Below are 15,489 nucleotides of genomic sequence, written 5' to 3'. Positions count from 1 at the left end.
ATGTATTTGGGAGCTGCCGCCAGGCGGGGCTGGAGGAGCCTGCTGCTCCCTCGTGCCCTCTGCAGGGCCCAGGGGATGTGTAGGCTCAGGGCTGGCTATTGCCCTCCTGTTCCCTGCCCCAGGAGGTCTGCTGGAGTGAGCACGGCCTGGGCAGCAGCTGGGGGCTGTCAGCAGCAGCAGCAGCATCATTGGGAACAAAGCCAGGAGGCTGGCAGCAAGCCTTTTCCCCAAATAGACATGGAGCAGGAGGGCCCAGCCAGGCCTCTATCCCTGCCAAGTGGCCTGCAGCCTCCCTCCATCCCAGCAGACCTGGCTCAGTCCCAGTCCCTGCTGATGGTTTAGATGGCCAGGGTTGAGACCTACTCTGCACTGTCTGGGCTGGCTTCTTCTCTTCTCATGGGCATGTGAGGTGGCTGGGGTGGTTGTGGTGGGTTATCTCAGGGCCTTTTCTCCAGAAACATGAGCCCAGAGGCCTAAGAGAGGTGGGACAGGTTTGCAATTCCTGGTTTAGAAGAGCCCCTCCAGGAACGGAGGGCCCTCTGCCTTTGAGGGGCTGTTGAGGCCTCTGTGAGGTTGTGGGGAGCCAGACTCTAGGGCCGTGCATCCCTGTCCCACCTGCTCCTGCCTCCCTCGCAGGTTGTGAGTGTGACCGTCTGTCCTTCGGGTTCTGTGAGACCCTGCGCCTCCTGAGCCGCTGCCAGCTGCCCACCGTCCGCACCCACTGCTGTTGCACGTGCCCCCTGCCCGGACACAGTGCCCCCTCCCGGGGCCAGCAGCGGGTAGCCCGCCGCTGACCCGAACCCCAGCCTGAACCAGCACCAGGACACACAGACCAACTGTTTGACGCACAGACCTCAGTGCCCACCATGGGCCCCTTTGCCCTAATGGTGCTAATCTCCTCCTGTCCCCCTCAGAAAAGGTATTTTTTTATTCTGACAGTTGTGTAACATTTATTATTATTTTACATAAATAAGCATCTACCATTCCAAAGGACAGCTTGGCTCCATCGTGGGTTTGGGGAATCTCAAGTTAGAAGCTGCCTCCCCCACCCCACCCCCAAAAGGCTGCTGCCCTCAGGGTAGGTTAGCAGGGGACCTGACCCATGAGGGGACGGAGGGTGCCTAATGTGGACATGCAAGGGCTCAGAAGCCAGGGTGGGTGGCTTTCCAAGGGAAGGCCTGTCTGCAGAGGGCTGGACCATGGAGACAGGGTGCACAGCTTGGCCAGTGCTCCTACCACACCCCTGATTTGCTTGGTGCCTCTCGCCTAGGCCCCCAGTCCTGCCCAGGGCCTCCCACTCTGAGGTCCTCGGAAGCCTGTATTTTCCAGAAACTGAACCACATGTATCCGCCAAGTACCAAGGCCCATCATGTCACCCATGGGAACTGCTCCCCAGAGTGATGGGGCCTGAGGCCTCGTGGGCACCTGCCTGCCCTGTGCTGTGTTAATGCCTCTGCACGAGGGTGGACAGTAAGAAGCAGGCTGGCCAGTGCCCTTCTGGCGCCTCATGTATCCTTTTCCTCATCTCCATGCTCAGCTGGGGCTGGTCACAGCTGACTCAGGGTGGTCCTTACCACACTGTCAATCCCCAGTACCAGGCTCTTGCCACACTGACCTGTGGTCCAGCCATCTGGTACCTGCCCACCCAAAGCCCTATGCTGCCCATAAAAACTAGTCCCATGAGGCCAGACTCCGAAGGCACAGAGGTGCACTGCCTTCTCCAGGCCCAGCCTGCATTGTCCCCTCCCATTGGCTGAGCCCTGGACTCAGCCCCTTCCTAACTTTTCCTGACCCGTCTGCCTGGAAGGTGTTCTGTTTATGCCCCTTCTCCAAGTGGGAGGTACTGAGGTTCTGAGAGGCCCCTGCATACTTCTCATTCTGTTCTCTAGTGTATGACATCCCCAACTGAAACGTGATGAGGTCCTGGAGGCATACATGTGGCAGTGCGTGGCCACACATGGGGCTGGGGTAATTGCTGGGGGTGAGGGAGGCACTGAAAACCACCCCCTTGAGACTGAGGCCAAAAAACCGTACAGAGGTAGGACCCATCAAAATGTGTGTCTGTCCAGGATCTAGAGGAGATAGAGGGACTATGGGCGCTGTACTAATGGGGTGCTGATGGGACCACTGCTATCCAGTTCACACACCCCTCAGTGAAGTATCTCACACTCCACTTTCAAGTCCAGAGCCTCGACTAATTCGACTCTTACAGACCCAGTCTGATTGGTTAGAAATCTGATGAAGAAGTGGAACCAATAGGCTCCAGACCAGGTGTCAGCAGTGTCCCCGGGCCTCCGGCCCAGTGTAACTCTGTGCGGTGGTAGCTCTGTTCCCTTAAACAGACATGACCAGGTGTCAGCAGTGCCCAGGGCCTCCGGCCCAGTGTAACTCTGTGCGGCGGTAGCTCTGTTCCGTTAAACAGACATGACCAGGTGTCAGCAGTGTCCCCGGGCCTCCGGCTCAGTGTAACTCTGTGCGGCGGTAGCTCTGTTCCGTTAAACAGACATGACCAGGTGTCAACAGTGTCCCCGGGCCTCCGGCCCAGTGTAACTCTGTGTGGTAGTAGCTCTGTTCCGTTAAACAGACATGACCAGGTGTCAGCAGTGTCCCCGGGCCTCCGGCTCAGTGTAACTCTGTGTGGTGGTAGCTCCGTTCCGTTAAACAGACATGACCAGGTGTCAACAGTGTCCCCGGGCCTCCGGCCCAGTGTAACTCTGTGCGGTGGTAGCTCTGTTCCGTTAAACAGACATGACCAGGTGTCAGCAGTGCCCCCGGGCCTCCGGCCCAGTGTAACTCTGTGCGGTGGTAGCTCTGTTCCATTAAACAGACATGACCAGGTGTCAGCAGTGTCCCCAGGCCTCCGGCCCAGTGTAACTCTGTGCGGTGGTAGCTCTGTTCCATTAAACAGACATTATGATTATGCCAGGCGCCCTGCGCTTCTTTCGCGAGTGTAACGGTCACTTATTTATCCTAGGCACTTAGTTTTCAGTGGGCCAGTCAATGCACTGAACATTGTGTGGTCTGTAAATTCTGATCCTGTGTTTAGCTATTATCTGTCGGATGTACTTAGAACATCATTCCCCCCACCTTTCTGGCAGTTTTCGGTTCCACACAGGCGAGTTCCCTGGTGTTTGTGTTTATAGAGGGGTGACCATGAAGCACAGTCAGAAGAGGCAGTTTCTCCAGATGTGTTGGTTTTCAGATGCTATTTTCTGAAACAGTATTTTTTTCCTGTTGAAATATCATTATTCTTATAATTGAGAAATTTGGTTTCATATTTATAAAGAACTCTGTGCAGTTAAGCCGATTTTCTCTTAGTGGTTTCTTATCAATGACACACTGATATTAAAGTGTGCAAGGTGGTGGTGATGGGAGCCGACTGCCATCCTGTGAGAGGCAGGAAACGAGCAGTTTGGGTCGGCCGCGCCCACGGCACTTCACACCTGAGGCTGGTCATAAACTGGAGGTGGGTGGCAGGTAAGTGCGGCTCTGCACCCACACTGCAAGGTGTGTGCTCCCCTGGGCGGCAGAGATGGGCTCCTCCAGCTCACCTGCTGGGGGGCTGTGTGTGCTCCAGGCCAAATAAGCTCTGCTGAGACCCCTGTGTTCACTGCTTTCCCTACACTGTCTTTCTGTTTCCAGTGAGATTCTTTGCACTTCATTCAATCTTTTTGGCACCGTCCAGTGTGAATGCAGTGCACGTTTTTGCCCATGTGATTATAATAATGGCTCTAACGCTTATGGGCTGTCACACTTTTGTTTCTACTTTTTGAGAAGGTTGCAGTGGAAACAGATGGAAAAGAAATCGGCCCTTTTTTTCTTTAGTTTCTCCTTTTAAGTGACTGTATTTCTTTCTACGATTCCCTAGTTAATATGAATTGCTTCTTTCCTGTCTCCCTTGCTTCTCCAGAGTCCGAAGTGACAGTGAGAGGGAGGGTGGTGTGGGAGAGGTCACAGGTCGGCACTGAGAGCCGTCCTCTGTCATTGCTTGGGTGTCTTTAATTAAACTGAGAAGCAAACGCATAAAACATCGTGAGGATATATTGTGCTGCAGGGACTGTAGGAAAATTAATGAAGATTGAAGCATATTTTTTCATGTTTGTTTATAAGTTTTCACCTTAGCTCTTCTAACACAAGAAGTATATGGTCCAGTCATGACCCTCCTTGCCTGGCAATTCCCAGGAGTAGAGAGTCTTTTAATAACTCAAAAAAAAAAAAAAAAATCTTGTTTGTAGCATTAGCAGAACCAGGAGCAGAGAGGGAACACCAGTGTGCCAGGACCATACTTTGGTTTATGTGGTTTATTGTGGTTATATTCATTGAATATAGGGTTGCTAATTTTGATTTCATATTTAATAAATACAAAATAATTATGAAATACGTAAATTTTATTTATAAAAAACAGGTTGTCAGACACTGTGGTTCTTATCTCTCAGGTCTAGCGTGTCAGACACCTGTATTCTCCACACATTCAAAAATAAAATATCCTTCTCTCTCAGGTCCAGAGTGTGCCTCTTCCCTGGCCCATGGCCCTCCTGCCCAGGGCATCAGCTCTCAGGCGGCTTGTCCTGTACCACACATTTGCTCACCTTCATCTCTCACCATCTGCACTGCTAACCCTCAATGTTAGACTGTACAGTTGTGCAGTTTTGCATGTTTTAAAATTATTGAAACATCATACTCCATTTATTCTACTGTTTCTGTTTTTGTTAAATCAAGATTTTGGTTTTTCGATTTATCCAATTTGTAGCAGGTAGCTGTAGTTTGGTAACTGTCACTACACACTGTTTTCTTTAATAGGATTGTACTATGGTTTGTTCATCAATTTCAGCACTGGGGAAATTGATATGGATCTCTGTTTTTCGTTTTTAGACTTGTTATTCCTCCCATGACTGTTAATTTTGTTAGAATAAATTTGTACCTGGCACACATAATCTAGTTTAGAGGATTAATTGGGAGTCTAATTGCATACAATGAGCATTACTAGAGATTAGACCAGGCGTCCTCAAACTGCAGCCCATGGGCCACATGAAGCAGCGTGAATTGTATTTGTTCCCATTTTGTTTTTTACTTCAAAAAAAGATATGTGCAGTGTGCATAGGAATTTGTTCATAGTTGTTTTTTTTTTTTAAACTATAGTCCGGCCCTCCAGTGGTCTGAGGGACAGAGAATTGGCCCCCTGTTTAAAAAGTTTGAGGATGCTTGGATTAGGCTCTAAGAGATTTCTACAAAACGTAACTCCCATATCGTGACATATTCTGGGTTTCTCCCCGTGTCACCAAACCTTTCTATTTTTTCAATATTTATCTAAAGGAAGTAATTTTTTATTTCATGGTTTTTATTTATCTGATTGCAGGTGGGTTGGAGCATCTTTTTACATGTATTTCAGACATTTTTCCTGTGAACTCATTACTGTAGACTGTTATACCTAGGAGAGGAGACTGTATATCTTTGTACTGTCAGTCTGCAGGCTATATGTTCTGGATATTTATACTTTGTTACACATTTTTTGTGTTATAATATTTTCCCCAGCATTTCTCTTCCATTTTTGTGTCTTAAAGACTTTCTTATTTTTCCAAGTCATGTTAAATTAATCATCATTTGCATTATTTATTATGTAAGTTTTGTTTCTTTATTTAGAAATGTCTTTCTAACATAAGGCTAAAATGATAGACACCTATTCACGTTTTTAAAACTCTAAACTTGCCCTTCACTTTGAACTAAGTTGATTCATCTAAGGTGATTTTTGAGGCTATCAGGTTAGTATCTCAGCATATTTGCTGTGATCCACTTGCAGTACCTGACCGGTCAGTCATAAGCCAGCACTCACGCATAAGGTGAGCCTCAGCCTTTCTCTGTGGTTTCTGGGGTCTTCATTCTCCATCCCCACACCAAGCGACCATAGCTTAATTGGTACAGCACTTGGAGACTATAGCATCTGCCACTGATATTTCAGAATACATATTTGATATTTTCACTCGTAAAAGAACACTGCTCTAGCATTGCTGCTACTCACATCATGTACAACATTTATATGCATAAAGAAAGCCATTGGAGTCTGGTCATCATTCAATGGTATTTTTCAGAGAGGTAGGAAAATGCAACCAACTGGCTAAGGATGGTGGCTCACACCTGTAATCCCTCCCTGTGGGAGGCCAAGGCAGGAGAATTGCTTGAGTCCAGAAATTCTAGACAAGCCTAGGCAAACATAGTTAGACCGTCATCTCTACTGGAAGTATGAAAGAAGGAAGGAAGGAAGGAAAGAAGGAAGGAAGAATTCTAACTATGACAGAAATGAATATTTGATTGCAATGTCTTGTCCAACTAATATTTAAGAAAATAGATGGAACTCACGAATTCATCGTTCTGCTTATACCAGGACTGTTTTGGATACTGTGTTTTTCCTGTATTTTCTAAACTAAAGAAAGGAGATTTTCCCTTTATTATATGAAGTGAATGACTCAAAATATAAAAGACCATGTGGATATTCCATGAACATAATCTTTCACTGAAAATGATGGACTTATTTTCTGATTCCCCCAAAATTCTCCCTCAGAAAACTTCATCTCGCCTATTTTATATATATATATATATATATATATATATATATATATATATGTATTTTTTTTTTTTTTTTGAGACAGAGTTTACTCCGTTGCCCTCTGTAGAGTGCTTGGCGTCACAGATCACAGCAACCTCAGGCTCCTGGGCTGAGGTGATTCTCTTACCTCAGCCTCCCAGTAGCTGGGACTACTGGCGCCTGCCACAATGCCTGGCTATTTTTGTTGCAGTTTGGCTGGGCCAGGTTTGAACCCGCCACCCTCAGCTATATGGGGCTGGTGCCCTACTCACTGAGCCACAGGTGCCACCCCTCCTATTATATTCTTTTCACTGAGAAATACACGATCACTTATATAGAATCAAATCGACTCAATGGATACCTAGGTCCTCAGGTGGAAGAAACGTGCTGAGATTTGCCTCTGTACATCAGCCAAATCAGTGTTTCTCAAATCATTGTTGTTCATTACAATCCTCTGGAAGATTTGCTAAACCATGGATGGCTGTCCTCACCCATTGAGTGTCTCATTCAAGTGGTCTTGGGAGGAGCCCCGAATTTCTATTTCCAACAAGTTCCAGGTGATACCGATTCTGCTGGAGCTGGCAGCAAACCACTAGCCACAAACATTCAATCCAGGTTGTCCTTAGCATTTTCTAACTGACTGGTTACACTGTATTTTAGCACTGCATGTGCTTTATAGCAATTTTTAATTTACTTTTGGTTTTGATTAATATTCTTGATCAGTATCTACAAACTTTGGGAACCACGTTTTGTCTGAAATAACCTTTTTCTTGTAATGATGTAATTCCCTGAGGAATTGTACTCTATGTGACCACTAGCAGAGATGATGGAGCAGCACACTGTGAACTCACACTGTTGGAGGCAGCTTGCTTATACCTTTATTCACCTACACCTATTCACTCATGAAATATTTGTAAGTACTCACTATGTCCTGCACAGTATGTTAACCTGCTGAGAATGGGGTCTGAATAGGAGATACAACCTGTATGTCTTCTAATTTACACTATTGAAAAACGACCAGCTCTTCTGTGTTATATACAGAAAGACTGTCCTCCCTCTGAGGGTCAGTTGAAGTTTCACTGTGAAATAATTTTTTCTCCTAAGGTGGACTGATGTATAGAATTTGTTAGACTGACAGGAGTTAATATCAGGCTGATAGGACCAGTGTGGCTAACCAGGTCTGTCCAGAATTTAGAAACTGTGTTCATTAAGGTGGAATCACACACCCAAAGATTTTCAGAACCACAGGGAGCTCACGTGAGCAAGCTGAGTGCAGTGCACGTTTAGGTAGCAGACCACAAGAGATGATTTTCTTGAAAGAAAATGGGACAACAGAATTTTGCGTTTTATACTGTTTTACTGAATAACAATAAAATGAGATTCCATGACAGTACAAAACCTTCAAGACAATAAAGTCGGGTTGATTTTCTTCAGCTGAGAAGGGCTCCCCAGCACATGGAGGTCCCAGACCTGCAGTCAGGTTCCTGCCTCATCCCTGCTCATTTGTGTCCAGTGATAACGAAAGGCCTGACAGGGAAACACAAGGAGCCAGCGCGGCACTGGCTGAGGGAACTCTTGGCAACGTTCACAAAACTCACACTCCCACTCCGCAAATCAAGATACACACCAACCTGGCCCACAGGTTTCTCTACAAACTGAGGAATCGCTGGGGAGGTTGTCCAGAGAGTGTACTGATTATCCTGCCTCACACATGCAAGAAGAAACATGTCCCCAGACACAAGCATTGTGCCAAGTCTGAGTATTGGGTAATCTCTAGAGACCCCTAGAGCCCAGTCCCAGAGTCGTCCACATCCAGCTCCCAGTAATACTTCCCAGCAGTGAAGACCTGGTCTCCCCAAGCAGCAAAATAGTTAGATTTCTCAGGATTCAAAGACTGATCTTGACTGTGAGATCTAAATGTGAAGTCTCTCAAATCGTCAAACAGCCTGATGTGCTGATTGCTTACTTCATTGTGGAAAGAAATCTCCACTGTGGAAAGAAGGCAATAGTTCAGTCAACATCTATTTTACAAATAAATTATCTCTGAGATATGAATGTCTACCTGGATGGTCAGTGGAATAAATAGGCCAAGACAACCAAGAAGGCAGTTCTGGCAGAACTGTATCAATTCACAAGCTACCCATAAAAATGAAGCAGAAAGAAGGATCTAATCACAGTGGGCAGATTCCTTCCACTTCAGAGACTGTAGAGGAGGGGGCCATGCCTACCGCTCCCTGGTTACATTTCATGGCACATGGAATTCTGGAGCTATAATTCCATATCAATAAACTTCCCTACATTTCCCTTCCTGCTTCCTCGGAAGGATCTGAGACCTAGAGAAATGGTGATCACCCTGCCCATGTTACTGTAGGCTAGCTCCTGAGCACTTAAGCTAAATATGCCTGTGAGAATGTGACTTCCTACTAGGAATTCTGTGCCTTTCACTTCTAGTTTCCTGTTACACCTAATCTGCCACTCTGCCTCAGGCTTAGCACACCTGCCTTAGCCTTAGATGTGCCGCTGGGCTCTAGGTCCTGCCTCCTTAACCACTGACTTTCTTTCTATTTATAAAATGAGGTCTGCATTTACTTAATTTATTCATGCATTTTTATGATAATTTCAATTGAAATTCCCATTATATGAAGTCCAATGTTTCAAAATTTTACAGGAAATATATTTTAAAATGAAACGTCAGCATCACTAATCGCATTTAATAAGAGCTCAGAGGTACTGAACACATTTACAGTTCTGCACGATTCCATGCATTGACAAGCTCCCTAAGAATGATTCCAATTCTAATGGAGACCTTTTGCTTGATATTTTTTTCTCATTCTAGTTTTGCACCAGCTTCCTTTTACTGTAGTGCAATAAACACATGTCTATCCTGTTCACGGCATTACTTTCTCTCCTAAAGGAAAGACCAATGAAGAAGGAAACACTGGCTATAGGAAACATGATCAGAGTGGACTTGAGCATTCCCAGTCACACCGCAGGCTGACACTCACCCCGGTAGCGGCTGTATCTGTCCATCAGTCCAGTGATGGCTCTGATGCTGAGCTCTGGACGCACAGGCAGGGGCATGTGCAGCTGCACAGACTCACTCCTGGAAGAAGAAGGATTCAGATGATACTTTGGCTCCCAAACATTTCATCATGATGCTTAAGAGAGACATAAGTACACAACAGAAAAGACTTTCTCAGAGACTACTTCCGAATTATGCTTACCTCCACAAACTCCTTACAGGATTCTACTATTCATGGGGTACCTTTCTTACTTTTTTCTTTGCTTAAATACTTTTACCTCATGACTCTCAGAGACACTTGCTTTTAACTACAATCCTGGGGAAATCTAGTCCACACCCCTGAAGATTTCTCTGAGTTTGATGCCTTCTGGCCACTTGTGAATTCAGCCCTTCAACATACCCCTCTGAGCCTCCAGGCAGAGATCAAGACTAACTTGTGGTAAAGGGAATACAGGACATGGTATTCAGAACAGCACACAAATGCTTGGTCACATAAACAATGTAATAGCTATAATCTAGTATGTAATGGCTTCAATTGCTAGAAACAGCTTGATCTCTGTCCTAACCAGGTACCCCAGTTCACATTGAAGGTCCAACGTACCTCATCAGTAGGGCTCCCAAATCCTGTAAAGAGGGAAAAAAGGAAAAGTTAGATTCCTCAGACATTGGATGTTGTGCCTATCCAGGCTTAGGGTTTGGGAAAGTAAAGAAAATTGCTCATCACAAACATTCCCTAAACCTTCTTATCAACCACGTCTCTTTCCTCTTCAAGGATGAGCCCAGTACAACCTGGTAACAGACTGAACTCTCGATGAATTCATAACCCTGAGGGTGACATGAAGGGAGAGAAGCTAATGGATAGGAACCACAGTCACCAGCCTCCTGCCACCATCCAATGTCTGCCAGGGGTTCTTGCTAGGGGTTATCCCCCAAGGCCAATGAATTAGGACAATTCAAATCTAGGACATTCACAGAGAACGAGGAAATCAGTGGGAGCTTGTGCCAGATATTTCTGTATTTTCCCTTACAGACAAAAATGGAGGGTGGCGCCTGTGGCTCAGTGAGTAAGGCACCAGCCCCATATACCAAGGGTGGCAGGTTCAAACCTGACCCTGGCCGAACTACAACAACAAAAAAAATAGCCGAGTGTTATGGCAGGCGCCTGTGGTCCCAGCTACTTGGGAGGCTGAGGCAAGAGAATCGTCTAAGCCCAGGAACTGGAGGTTTCTGAGAGGTGTGACGCCCTGGCACTCTACCAAAGGCAACGTAGTGAGACTGTCTAAACAAAAATAAACAAAAAATGACTCCCAACAAAGATGTGGAAATAAGAAGAAATATTTTGGGGACCAAAGTAATACTGGAGATTAACGTAGTAGCAGGGTGGCGCCTGTGGCTCAAGGAGTAGGGCGCTGGCCCCGTATACCAGAGGTGGTGGGTTCAAACCTGTCCCAGGCCAAAAACTGCAATAACAACAACAAAAAGATGTAGCCAGTGAGCTGAGGGCAAGTCCTGACCTGCAGCAGCTCCTCATCTGGTTTGTGGCACATGCCCACCAGTTCCTCGTGCATTTCCTTTAGTTGTTTCCGCTTTTGATTTATTTGGGCCACACTTCTCTTGAGTTGCTGAAGGATATTCCAGCTCTCCCTTTCCAGTTCCTCCAAGTGTTGTTCTTCTTCCTTATAGAGAACTGGGTGAAGCTCTGCATATTCGGTGCTGGTCATTTTTCTCACTAGAAGCACATATTCCTGTAAGGAGATAGAAACGGGTTACCCATGTCACATTCCAGGCCACCTTAACTTGAACACACACCTCGCCTGTTTCTCTTTGGCTCTTGCCCTTCACCCATTAGCAGTGCACAGCTTAAATTCATATTGTCCAGCTGTCACAATCCACAATTCATCTCTTTATTTCCTTTCTTCCTTCCTTTTTTTTTTTCTTTGTTAATCATGACCAGTTTATTAGCCCACAGCCTAAATAAATCATTTTTAAATCCACCATGTGCTCCTTGGTCACGAGCACTCAGGAAGCATTATTTCTCATAGTAACCTTAGTTATTCTTTCTTTAAAGATGGAGGCTATTTGGAGCACATTGATTTTCATTGTTATGTGACCTTTTGACAGGAGTCATCTTTACTCACCTCTGATATTGGTAAAGATATGGGCATTATTTTTATTTTTCTGTCCTATCGATAAAGGTGTTTTTATTTCTGCTCCTATCACATCAATTGTAATGATGGTAATTCAAGATTTCTATGTCCTCTATCATATCAAATATTGATATCAAATATCAAAGCGTTTATTCATTTTACTATAAAGATATGTCAGTATTATTTACACTGTCCTGTTTTTTGCTACCTAAGAAACAATTGGTGAAGTAATATATTTTAAAAATTTAGAATGTTTTTCTCTTCAATTCACAAGATAAGTGCCCTGATTACACAACATGTGCCTAGATGTAGCATCATCTTATGATTCAAACCACCACCCTCGACAAAGTATTTCTTTAGATTTTCTTAGTGGAGTTTACATTTAGTACTAAACATTCTTGGATAAAATTGATACTAATCATATTTACAATCATACTCAATAGCCTGTCATAGGCTTGAGGCAGATCACATATTTTTCAAGTAAACATTACGAATAAAAGTATAGCATCCAGTAATTTGAGAACTGAATTACATCAATATTCACTTTTGAATAAATTAAAATACTTTCAATAGAAAGCATCCATGAGTATATTAACAATTATACCTTTTAACATAAATGTCTAGTTAATTATTCAGTGTTAAATTCTGGGGAAAAGATACCAAAATTTTATGGGATACGCAATCTTTTTCCAATTATTTATTCCTTGGTATTTGATTAAGCAATGATAATTAGATAAAATTTTACCATACTGATCCCGGTTGTAGATTTTGGCATGTAAAGGTAATATTGGTTGGGGGAAATATAACAAAGTTTTAATGAATGATTCCTAAAATTGATGGCATTCATAGCTATGCTCTTTGATTTTATATCTCTGGTCTTTATATACCCATTGAGGCTGGGTGTGTGGCTTACACCTGTAATCCCAGCACTCTGAGTGGGTGGATTTCTGGAGGTCTCCAGTTCAAGACCTGCCTGAGGCAGAGCAAGACCTCATCTCTAAAAATAGACAGGCACTGGAGTGTCACCTTCCCCAGTTACTTTCTTTAATACATATCCTCTCAAATCTGAAATCTAACATTCAAACAGTTGAAATTTAAGGTTTCTTATTAAAACTTTGTATGAGTTATTGTGATCTGTTTAACTCATTAGTCTCCCCACTCTGCAACCTGATTGTTTAAATTAGAAGAAATATTGTATATTACATATAGGATTAGAAGCCATCAGACAAGAACAACATATCTAAAATTTCTGAACCTAACCCCTTAAAAAGATTTCTATTCTCCTAATTTCCATGGTGCTCCTAAATATGACCTTGGGCCTCATATGGCCAGCCATTTTAAAAACAGGAATTCTAATTTCATTGCGTCTCCTCCCAATAATCACGTATTTGTTTTCTAAGTCCGCTGAGTATTTTTGCTTTGTTCTGTCCTTCTTTGTCAATCTCTCCACATGTTCTATGTTCTCCTACCAGTATCACTGTCTAGCTTCTGTGCAAACCGTTTTAACCATGGCAGGCACACTTCTAAAATCGCTGTTCATGCTTTTCCATCCCCAATGAAAGGCTTACAATACGCAATTACATACTCTGTATTTTCTAGAATTCATCTCCAACATAAATCTTTGCCTGAGGCACCCATGGAATTTTTATCACCCATTTTCCTCTCTGAAATTACATTGATTTTAAATCAATATTGGGGAATTCGGGAAAGCTCGGTGGTTACTGAATTTCCTCAAACCCTGTATGTGTGCCTCCTCCACCTCTCTTTGGGTAATTTTTGTGGTTGTTCTTACCTTAGGGTCTAGAAATCCTCAGAAAAATGTGACCCTCCATTGAAAAGCCCAACAGCAGGGTGTCCCAAAGGTCACCATATAAGCAAAATTCATACAGTCATATTATATTTTATATTTTTATATTTTATATGACTTAATTTATACATATATGTATCTACACATAGAGAAATGTATTATAAAATTTTGTAACAAATGTTTTGCATATGAAGCTACATTTGGCTAACATTTCTCATCTTCCCTATGTATGTGTCTTTAAGACAACCTGCATTTTTCCCATAAACCTATCAATTCATTGAATGTAAGAACTCATGGTTTCAGGTCACGGGTGTAATGGCTAATGTTGTAGCATGTCTGTCCCAAGCCAAATCTGATGGAAACATTTCCTGTACTTACAATCCAATGGTTAATCATTATTTGTTCCTCTCTCAGTTTTCTCTGATTTTCCTGGATCTTGTCCCATAAAGATCTCATTTGCTTTTTGAGTTTAGCCTGCCAGAAAGATACAAATGTAAGCAGTAGAAAAACAAACAGTATAGAATTCTGACCCCGACTGATGCAGAGAGTCAAGGGATGTTCAATAAAAGTATGTTGGGAAGAGCAGCAGGATTATTTTGTACTTTTACTCTGCATAACTTTCTATATTAGAAGATTTCAGACTGCAGCCCACATGTAATGTAAACACTATCAAGGCAAAACAAATAAATATTTGATATATTTGGGGAAGTTTCAGGTAAGCATCCTGCCTCATGATGTCCATCTACAACTGCTTTTCAAATGCCCATTCCAATGTACTTAAAGCTAACATGTTTGTCAAGTTTTGGTAAATGTGTTTCCAATACAAAATTTTCTTTACATAGTTTTCATAGTCAATGATCTCTGAACATGAGAGCATAATCCTCTTAATGAAAACAATAATCAATTTGCATTATCATCCTTCTATTGGAATGCTAACCTCATGGAGGCGGCTATATGTATAGCTGTTAGGCATATACCAGTACATGTTAGGCATGGTAAAGAACGGAAAACTCTTCCTCATGATCTTCATCTTCCTTCTACCCTCTTTAATTCTACCACCCTCCAGCTCTCAGTGTGATCTCAGAAGCATCCCTTACCCGCTGGTCCGCAGCTGCCCCTTCAATGGGACAGTGTCTGTGAGCCCCGTGCTCCTGGGAGTTAGAGCAGAGCGAACACAGCAGGCTCCTGTTCACTTCACAGAACATCTTCTTCTTCTCCTTGTGGGTTCCACACATTTGTTCCTCAGAGCTCAGGAATTGCCAGAGACTGGCTTTTCTGGCAATGGACACCAGATTCTTCAGAACAATATTGGTTTTGAACTTTCTCTGCCGTGATGGTTCTCTGCACTCTGGGCAGTAGGCAGGATTTGGGGCTCCTTCCCAGGAGAGAGAAAGGCAGGGCCTGCAAAAGCTGTGTCCACAGCCTATGGTGACTGGGTCTATAAGGTAGTGCAGGCAGATGGCACAGGTGATTTCCCTCTGGAAGGCTTGCAGTATATGTAGGTCCATGTTACTAAAGAAAGAAAATTAGAATTTATTCTTCTGCCCTAAAGAAGCAAAAGTCTAACCAAAAATACACTCACATGTTGACTGAATAATAAACTCCTATCTAGAGCAGAATAGGCTTTCCTTTGCATGACACAAATGGGAAACTGAGGCACAAACACATTTCTCAAGCTTTGTAGATAACTGGTTGGGTACTTATCTAACATGTATCTACCTTACCAAACCGTTTCTCCTCTAGAAATGTACCAGTTTTCAGCTGGGCGCCGATAACTTAGTGATTAGGGCACCAGCCACATGCACCAGGGCTGGTAAATCGAATCCAGCCTGGGTCTGTTAAATTGAATCTGGCCCATGCCTGGTAAAAGAAAAAAATAAAAAAATAGCTGGGCATTGTAGCAGGCACGTGTAGCCCCAGCAACTCAGGAGGC

The 15,489-nt window shown here is 43.9% G+C and overlaps 2 protein-coding genes across 2 annotated transcripts in view; one reads left to right on the top strand and one right to left on the bottom strand.

The window, feature by feature from the left end:
• The window catches only part of LOC128588735 (A disintegrin and metalloproteinase with thrombospondin motifs 7-like), an 82,377-nt gene extending 81,397 nt beyond the window's left edge, over nucleotides 1-980 (top strand). Inside the window, 1 exon segment of the mRNA XM_053595567.1 lies at nucleotides 637-980. Coding sequence (XP_053451542.1) covers nucleotides 637-794 — 158 coding nt within the window. The 3' untranslated portion in view covers nucleotides 795-980.
• An 8,654-nt stretch (nucleotides 981-9,634) lies between these two features.
• The window catches only part of LOC128588734 (tripartite motif-containing protein 43-like), a gene marked incomplete at its 3' end in the record, with an annotated part of 421,410 nt that continues 415,555 nt past the window's right edge, over nucleotides 9,635-15,489 (bottom strand). The window contains exons 4-6 of the mRNA XM_053595566.1: nucleotides 11,117-11,347; nucleotides 10,204-10,226; nucleotides 9,635-9,683 (exon numbers count right to left, since the gene is read on the bottom strand). Coding sequence (XP_053451541.1) covers nucleotides 9,635-9,683; nucleotides 10,204-10,226; nucleotides 11,117-11,347 — 303 coding nt within the window. The remainder of the gene's footprint in view (nucleotides 9,684-10,203; nucleotides 10,227-11,116; nucleotides 11,348-15,489) is intronic.

Source organism: Nycticebus coucang, chromosome 6 (genome assembly GCF_027406575.1).
Source record: "Nycticebus coucang isolate mNycCou1 chromosome 6, mNycCou1.pri, whole genome shotgun sequence".
NCBI lineage: Eukaryota > Metazoa > Chordata > Mammalia > Primates > Lorisidae > Nycticebus > Nycticebus coucang.
This window is presented reverse-complemented; position numbering and strand designations above follow the sequence as displayed.